Source organism: Neodiprion fabricii, chromosome 3 (genome assembly GCF_021155785.1).
Source record: "Neodiprion fabricii isolate iyNeoFabr1 chromosome 3, iyNeoFabr1.1, whole genome shotgun sequence".
In the NCBI taxonomy this organism is placed as follows: Eukaryota; Metazoa; Arthropoda; class Insecta; order Hymenoptera; family Diprionidae; genus Neodiprion; species Neodiprion fabricii.
The window spans coordinates 849,601-859,107 of NC_060241.1; the positions used below are offsets into that span (position 1 = coordinate 849,601).

At 42.0% G+C, this 9,507-nt stretch overlaps 1 protein-coding gene across 5 annotated transcripts; it reads right to left on the bottom strand.

Annotated features, from left to right (window-relative positions):
- Positions 1 to 792: 792 nt before the first annotated feature.
- LOC124179058 (carbohydrate sulfotransferase 11-like) lies at positions 793 to 8,915 on the bottom strand. Of its 5 annotated transcripts, XM_046563070.1 has the most exons (7): positions 7,817 to 8,915; positions 6,853 to 7,137; positions 6,522 to 6,760; positions 3,484 to 6,435; positions 2,490 to 2,547; positions 1,365 to 2,175; positions 793 to 999 (listed from the first exon to the last, which is right to left on the bottom strand). In XM_046563070.1, exons 1-4 carry the CDS (start codon positions 8,144 to 8,146, stop codon positions 6,270 to 6,272), a joined length of 1,020 nt encoding a protein of 339 aa, XP_046419026.1. In that variant the 5' UTR covers positions 8,147 to 8,915; the 3' UTR covers positions 793 to 999; positions 1,365 to 2,175; positions 2,490 to 2,547; positions 3,484 to 6,269. The 5 variants fall into 5 exon arrangements, with proteins under 5 accessions (XP_046419026.1, XP_046419028.1, XP_046419027.1 ...); XM_046563072.1 differs by lacking the exon at positions 2,490 to 2,547 and having other exon boundaries at positions 6,132 to 6,435; XM_046563071.1 differs by lacking the exon at positions 2,490 to 2,547.
- Positions 8,916 to 9,507: the final 592 nt, after the last annotated feature.

The following is a 9,507-nucleotide window of genomic DNA, read 5'->3' on the forward strand; positions in this document are numbered from 1 at the left end:
ATAAAGAGTCTCGCATCTCTGGCTTATTCGTTCCACATTAAAAGTCACGTAGTCTCTATTGTACGTATATAAATATATGTGTTACATGCAAAAAAAAAAAATTCTATGTTTTAAATAACCTGATACCAATTCTTCGTATCTTCACAGATCAGAAGTTGGTTTTGAGGTTCTTGCGTTAAATTTTGGTGAGGCAAAAATTGAGCGAGAAAATCGACGATCGTTGGCGTCAAGAATTTGGAAAAGATGCTTTTCGCCTTGAGCCGCATTATTCGAAATTCTTGTAAAATGATCAATCAAAAGAAAGAAAGAAGAGCACGATGAAAATTTCAATTTTTGCAATCAAATCTTGCGACTATGAGTACAAATACCATAACGTAACATAGTAACATTTTCAAGAAATGTTTTGTCTGCTGTTTCGTCAGTAGCTGCGTTGATTAAAGAATCAATCTTTCCTCGCGTATCGGCGCGCGGTTGTAATTTTTTTGATTGTTTTACAATTCACAATATTCCAAACTTGGTTTTTATGTATAAATTGCATGTCTATATGTGATTAATAAAACTTATTTGACAATGACGACGATGATGATGACGATGATGATGATGATGATGATGACGATATCAAACGAGTACACAATAGTATAAATATCGGCAACGATGAAAAATCACTATCATCAATATTATAACAACAATAATAACAGTGATAATAATAATAGTAGCAACGTTGAATGAGAAAACATTGAGAGTATAATAATATTAATAATAATATAACGATATATAACAGTAATAACGATATACAACGATGATAAACAGTATAATTACAGGGTACAATATAATGTATAATATATGTATATAGATGTGTATAATAAATTATGTCATAAATAATCAAGTAGAATGATGTTAGTGATGTTTATGGATGGTGGGGCCGGTGGCGGTTCAGTTTCGTTTGGCTGGGAGCCCCCATGTCTTTGACCAGCCATGCTTCAAGGTATAATGTTAACCCTGCAACGCAAAAGAAGACAAATCGAGAGAAATTAAAAACGGGCAAAGTTTGCGAGGCCGTAAATCTTACGAAGCGATGTTCCAGCGACTCGGTCTTACCGCGAACCTGCTCCTCTAGCGAGAGAATCTGCAGAGCAGACGACGCCTAGCGGCAAAACGCTAATCAATTTTATTTTTTCCTCAGAAACACGTCGCATACGGTTGTTTCGAAAACGCAAAAATTCTTTTACGTGTTTTTCTGAAGACGTAACATCGCATGTGACTTGAACAAAATCTCAATAATCATGAAAAAAAAAAAAAAACAATCAAAAAGAAAACAATTCAATCATATTACAATATTTCTATAGAAATCAAATAGTACTCACCAGCGAATCCATGGTGGGAATGTCTGTTCTAAAAGACACCTGCGTAGAGGATCCATAATGAGATGAGCAGCAGAATGAGAATAAGGTAGGTGGTGAGGATGTTGCTGGTTTCTGAAACTGGCGGCATGTTTGCGGATCCTTGAACGTGTTCTTTTTCTCCTTGGTACACGAGTCCGGAGCTAGCCTTTGATTTTCTCAAAGTATATATTTGCCGTCTTGATGATCCTCGTTGGGAATATCGCGGTTATGGTATACCGTTTGTGATCCCCGCACGGACTCGACGCCGAATACAATCTCCACGATCCCTTGGGACGGAGGGCTTCTTTTCGACTACGGTATCTCTGCTCGACTGAAGGATCGGCTCGTGGAGGCCGCAAGCTCGCCGAGAACCCCGGTTCTCGCAAGCTCCTGGAACTGGATCCCCACCACCGTCGGTGACGCGGTCCGAATTCTCTCTTCCTCTCCTCTCCTCTCCGCGCCTCTCCTATCCTCTCACCTCCTCTCATCTCCTCGCTGTATTTTTCAAAATACGAAACACAGACCGCCTCCGCCTCCCACTCGGTGGACCGTCAAAGTTATGATCCTCGAACCGCGCGGCCCGAACCGAACCGAACCGAATCGAAGAAAAGCTCCATGCTCCGTTCACTCGGTCGCCGTTTTCCGAACGGAGTTATATTAAGCCACCATTAACCTGGAATGACTGAAGGCTGACGGACGGACGGAACGTAGGCACGATGTCTTCATGTATTTGTGACTTTCGGCTTCTGTCATTCCTCAATTATCGAGATACTTCTTAATAATTGTACCACGGCTGCAGAAAAAAATAAATAAATAAATAGAACCAACCACCGAGAGAGTTAAAATCTTCAAAGCCTATAAACCAAAGCGCCGAATTTTTATGACCAATTTTACATGAATGTTGCTGAGTTGGAATTCGGTGGAAATTATTGCTGATGTTCGATATTTTTTTACTTCTCTTCTTCATTCTACACTCGCTTCGCGCGACACGTGTACAGTTTATTCTGTTCTCTCGCGTGATTCTCCTATTCGTTCGATAAATTCATATTTTATAGATAAGTTCCCTTGATCCCCGCGGGATCCGCGATGAATCTGGGATATACATACTTGGAAGCATCGACGAAGTTCCGGCCGCGAGGCGAGGCGACGCTTGGCTTGGCGGCTTCTTGACGTTGAGTAAAAATAAATTAATAAATAAAAAGTGGAAAAACAAAATGAGAAATCAAATATACGGGTGTACGTGATATACGGCGCGGAGGCTTCTTGATCTCGAGATCGTACGCTTACAGATACATACATAATGAGCGTCGCGTTTGATTCTAATTTTTTTTTTTTTTTTTCAACGTCGTTTCTTGCTTTTTTTTTTATCGCTCTCTGCATCGATACACATGTATAATTATCTTGTACCTGATACCCGGCGACATGTGAACGTAGACGTATATATGTACGTAAGAGAATATATACACAGAATGAGACATTCGTGATTTTATTAGCATCAAGAAATCCCGGTCCACTTTTCAACGCTAAATATAATCATAGCGAATATATTTTTAGTATTTCCTGCCAAGAATACTTAAATAGAATATTTTCAAACACCCCCGCAGGTACGATGTGCACGTATATACATGCATACATGCATACACGAATATACACGCATAAGGTTAACACATTTTGTAGCATCGGACGATCTTCGCTCTCGGTTTGAATTCCAAATATTTCTCATCATTTTTTTTACACTGCGCGGAAACAACATTACGATGATGTGCTTGTCGATTAGCAGCCTGAAGAAAAAAAGAAAACGACGCTGCGCGATATATGATCGGAGCTTTGCAAGCGTCGATTCACGTATTGCGCGCGATTTGTGGTATTACTTTACTTCAAATTTATACTTCATTATTTTTCTTCACCTCGCGTTTTACGATATCACGGAATGATTGAAACGGTTGTTTAAAATTAGCGGGGTTTTGATACGAAAGCAGACCACGGGGATTTGAAACTATTTTTATAATGGTCAGTTCTAACGATCCATTCCGATGACCGAAACGTTACACAACCTATTATCTATGCCATTTCAATACCACCGTACTATTACTGTACCTACCTGTTTTTACCGCAAATCTTTGAACCGTATGACTGACGGGCTTTTACAACAAACGTTATGCACCAAAAATATACAAATCCGTTCAACCGCGAGCCTGACAGTAAACATTAGCTGTTTTTTTGGCCGTGAAAACCTGTTTCCAACTTTGCTTTCAATTTTCATTCCATTTGTTTTTGTCACATCAGTTGGCTCCAATAATTTCTTGGAATTTTTAGAACCGCAACGGTTATCCCGTACCGTCTTTTTCACGGAAAATTTGATCATAATCGAGTTCTTTATACGCATACAGTATACGTGCGACCTTAGACGTAGGTAATCATCGCAAGAAAGTTGTCCATTGAGTTGGGGAAACTCCTGAATTAATTCATCCAAGCTTATTAAATAATTTTTTTTCCTCATCTCCGGCGCGTCATTTTTCGATTGCACTTCAAACTCGATTAACCGCGAATCTCTTCCAATAACGTTAAAAAGCGCTACGAAACTATGCATCAAGTAGTTGGCTGTGGTTTGTCAGACTCCAGCTGCTTTCACTCGGTCGTAAATATCTTCACGTATTGACGGACGCATGTGCGTGTATAGATAATGCGTATAATATGTAATATGTGCGTGTCTAATTGGTTATCAGTGTATTTTTAAACGAAGAATCGGCTGCACTCTGCAAGCTACCATCTTGAGACCACATTTATAGGACATAGACGCCTTGAATATACGCTCACGGCCGCTGAACTCGAATATAATCCGCAGGTCAGTGCACGTAATTGTAATTATTTGATAATTGATTGATCGATTGGTTGATCGTTTGTCGTTACAGGCGAGTAGAAATTACGACGCGCTTGATTTTCGAGATTTAGAATAAATCAGTCAGAAATACGGTGTTTATTTTTTTGTATTTTAGTAACATAGATCAGATTGATTTATTTTTATTAGTGATTGAGAAAAATTGAATAAATAAACTCAATTATAAAATTACATAACAAGTATATGCGATAAATAAAAGGTTATCTTAATACAAAAAAATAAAGTATTTAGTAAATATGTACCATTGAACGCATACAGTTTTATTTTTTTTTATTAAGATATATGTATATATCACTTTGCGTGTTTACGGTAGCGTAGAGAGCGTGTTAAGTATTTTATTTTTTCCTCATTATAGTGGTAAGTATATTTTTATAGTACGTCATAAAATGGTATCGATAGCTATCATTAATAATGGCACGGTTGTTTATTAGTATGTATATTGCACGATACGCGTGATCGATTTACGTATCCGATTACCGATCGTTGAATTCGGGCTGATACAATGATTATGATGTGCGTATGGAGAAAAAAAAAAAAAAAAAAACTGAAGCGAAAACAAAATTAAAAAATAAAAAAAGAAACTGTAGAATCGCGATTTTCGCGGCGCCACTGTGCTGCCAAATTATTGGCAAATATTCAGATCTCGGTATTCGGTATGTTGTAAAAATAGTTGCGTTTGGTTCTGTTTCATATATTTTTCTGCTTTGCGTTTCTTGCTTTCTTCCCCCCCCCCCCGCCCCTTCGTTCCTTCTTCGCGCGGACGACTCAAATTAGCGAAGTATTCTTTTCGCCCGTCGAAGTTATGCGCAGACTTGAGATTCCATCGTTTTGACAAATTGTCTATATATACTCAGAGCGCGTTCCGCGGTATAATTCTAACTTAATCCCCGTGTTGCTTCTCGCTCTTTCAAACTCTGCATTATGTATTAGATTTTTGCTTTTTTTCTTAAATTTTTACAAACGATCGTTTGGCACTAGCTGATTGTAAATCATGAATGACTACCGACTGTAGACCAATGAAACCCAGAGAAAATATCTTGACTAATATCCGGTGTAACGTGAGACAGAAAAGATAAATCGTACGGTGTGATTCTGAAATTTATCGTAACATGTCCAAAGTAGCAGAGGTAGACGTTTTTTTTACCTCTAATTACATTTTGATCCACCGAGATACAAACGAAATGAAGCAAAAAGATTATTTCAATCTATATGAAATTGGGAATGTGCGTGACGTAAAATAAAATTCACCTTCGTCCCCACAGTCAATTAGCTGGTAACCCTCACTTAACAACAATATAACATAACAATTTTGACCTACAGACCCCTCTGTTATTAAACTTCATGCATTCACCAGAGTTACAATTAGTCCTAGAACATCGGCTAGCTTAAGTACGGGCCTTTCTAACATCAACATATTGTGAAACGAGTATATTCTTTGTGTAAATGTGAACTGTTGAGCAATCGTATAAAGTATTCTATACGAAATTTACCTTAAGACGCTGTTTGACTTCGAATTTTAATCTCAATTTCGATGAGTACTGACACATTTTTGACAATGTTCAACATACTTCTGAGCACGTTTGAGCCGATCATTTATAATTTCCAATTGCCGAATAGTACAATCGTAAGATTAGCGTAGTGAAGATATTTCACTGAGATTGATTTTCGGCTCACTCAATTTTTAATACTCAATTCGAATTTAATCCTACCGTGTGCATTAACGGACATTGAGCAGTATCGAGTCGTAAGTACCAACGAGGCAGTACGCGCTCGAGTCTTTTGAGTTATTACAGCCTGTGGCGTGTCTATTACCTAATTACAAAAGTAAAAAATGAAAACGAAGGCGTTACCAGACGCCTGATGCAACTTTCCCCGCAGGCCGGATCTCCGTACTCGAACCTCAAACCTCATACGAGTGAAAAGACCAGGCCGCGAATCGATGAAAGTCAATGGAAAAAAAACTTTCCCTTTCATGTAACCAACGTCAGTCAGGCCAAAGAGAAGCCGAGAACCTCCTCGAGCGAATAATCGAACACCTTGAAATCGAGCTGGTACAATTTCGCCAGTTTTTGGAGCTGCTTGAAGGTGAGCGTCGAGTAGTAACTTCCGAGCCTCTTCGAAGTCGGCTCGCTGCTTTGCGGCCCGCTGGGAAATCTGAAAAGGTGCAAAAGGTGTAGCGAAGCTCGATAAATGGTGTCGCGAGTGACGAGATTGTGGTTTTGTGCCCGTGAAATTCCTACCGAACCCAGGGAGCGCCCATCCGCTCCAAAACCTCCGTCGCGTCTTCGACCAGGCTCTCGTACTTGCTGATCAAGTCGTAGTTGACCAGGCAGGGATGGCAGAGTTCGGTGATGGGCCTCCAGTGTTCGTTCAGGGTCCCATTCTCGGCGTCTTCGGTCGTCACGAAGTCGACGAATTCGCTGAACGTCACGTCGTCGCCCCGTTCGAGGGCCTCGCGAGTCGCGTTAGATCTGAACTTCTGAAAGATGATCGAGAGTTGGGATATTTATCTCCTATAAAGCGTGGAAAGGTCCTCGGGGGGGGGGCCTTTCTCGCTCCCGTTCGGCTCACCTTTACTATCCGCTTCCCGAATCGCGACTGAAAGTACATCGAGCTGTTGTACTTCGCTTCGAACTTGTTTCTGTAGGCCGAAAGCAGCCGCTCGAAGGGGTGGCGAACCACTATCAGCCGGTTGTAGGTCAACAGTTTTTCCTCGATTTCCTCCATTGTGTACTTCGACAAACGCCTGAAAATCCCCGGGGAGTGCGCCTGGTTTGCCGGGATTTCCATCGGGTCCTTACCCTGCCATTTCCCCGACGCTATCATCAGTACTCGCTTCCAGTTCGTGCAGGCCACCTGATCATTCAACATTCCATTTTACCCCGAAGCTCGTTCCTTCAATTTTTCATATTTAACCGCTCTTTTCGCGATCACTCGGAAACGGGACGACGTATTAAGATGAAATTTATACCATGGATCCCTTTCGTCGAGATCTCCGAGTCGATGACGTGATATTTGAAGATCGAATCCGCGAAAACGTGTTTATTCTTACGATCAAGAACACCATTGTGAGATTCTAACAAAGTTGGTGTATCGAATTAAGTATTCGAACAAGCTGGTGTCGAAATTTAAATGCGCGTGCGCTCTAGACTCGACGAAATCCGTGTGTCTATTACAATATGAAGGCTAGGACTTGGTGTACAACAGTTTCATAAGTAATTACGCACAGCGCCGTCCGTAAATTAAAAATGATCACGCGAGTGGACCAAGTTCCATTACTGTATAATACACTTTCGCGTGGTTCATTTCGTAGTTCCGTCAGAGAGAAGTCTGTAATGGTATGGTCACGCCTGAGTTATTCGCGTGCGTGTCTCCGCGATTCATTTGAACTTCAAGTGAATGGTGGCGATGGTGAGTTTTTGTTGCGAGCTACGCAAGTGAACGGCAACAGTCAAGGCTAGCCGAACAAACGATCGCCCGACAGACCGATGTAAAGGAATGTATACATGAACATGCAAACGTATGATGAATATACTTTTGGTACATAGCAGTAGAGGAGCTTGTGCAGTTCGTCGACGATAAGGTGGTGGAATATCTTTGAAGTAACGAGTTGGTCCCGTTGCCGAGGAAGGGTGTCGCAATTCTTCTGCAGCCTCTCCTGCCGTTCGACGAGGAGCGATCTGGCGAGAGCGTTGGGTCCAGCAACGGAGTAACTCGTGGTCGGAGGCTGCGGCTGCGCATCGTCATTCCTTGATCCCGCAGATCCCTCATTTACCGGCTGATCACGTCCGTTAACCCCGAGTCCAAGGAGCAGAGCGACGAGGCACAGAACTCGACGACACAGCACCGGTCTGCACCTTGGCATAATACGTATGCTCACCGTGGGCGAGATTCACATCGGAAAACCGGGTGAAACCTGAACGAGTAATTCACAAGAACAGTAGTCGCAGTTAATTCGCGTCTCACGTCTACTGCCCAACTCGCGGCCAGTCACTAGCCATGCCTCGCATAAGTAGGACGACGTGGCAGCTTGCTCCACTCCCCCTAAATCACCGGATCCTCAATTACGTTTACGGTAGAAGAATCCGCACGTATCGCGTTACTTATGTACTCCACCTCCATAGTCGAGCAGGGAAAACTAAAGAACTGCAGCGGTTGCAGGAACAACGCACGAGGCGGTCACTGGACGATGGTTCGTCCGTTCCACGTGCTCTGCATCGCGATGCTTCCTTGATCTCGTTGGATCGATTTGCACTGCGATACGCGATTCGAACAAACGTTCACGAAGTTAATCGCACCGGTTTGATTTCCATCTCTGGTTCCAAGGTGTTGGATGCGGTAACTGTACCAACAGCCACTCCTCGAAGACTGGAACAAGGTTTGTGGGTTAGCCGTGCTGCTGAGCGCGCTTTGCCACTTTTTCACGCGATCGGATCTGGCCGATTGGAGTGAAAAAAAAAAAAACGCCGCAAAAAAGATTGTATACATGGACGAGGAATGGTGGAAGAACTAGCGAAAAGAGCGTGTATATTATCGCGCATGACGTGCCGCAGCTGAGGTACGGGAACGGCCAGCCATGACGCCTTAGTCGACTTAATTCAATGGGTAGGAGGAAAAGCCGAGCTCAGACATCGGAGAGTTCTGTGCCCTACAGAGGCTCTCGGACCTCTTGCTTCATCATGGTCTGCGTTTGCTCAGCGATGGGTGGGAGAAAAAAGGAGCAGGAAAAACGAGGAACGAGGAAAGAGCTTCAAGGCAGGGGGAGAAAGAGAGAAGAACGCTTCTCCGTTTCACTTCTACCCACGCTGTTGAGCATACTTGATTCTTTGACCAACGAATGAATACCTCGTACTTCGCTGTCTTCAAGACATCGATGACTTATCGTTCTCCACGCGGTCAGCGGCTTTGTTCCTACGTGTTTATTCGTACTGTAGCTTATATGACCCGTGTCCTTGTAACATTTATTTCCTCAACACGGCACCGAGCTTGCACCATACACTGTTAAAAATGATTCGCGAATTTACTACACATTTACTGTGAAAAAGAGTCGTCAATTTATGAAGTCAGATTGCAAATTTACAAATACGGTAAAGCGACGTAAATTACTATGTATTTGTCTGAAAGTTACGATAAAAATTTTTGATTTTACTAAAATTTGAAAGAAGAACCCAAGAAAAGTAATTTGAATTTACTGAATCGTGTATTAAATTTATTGTATTTGTAAAT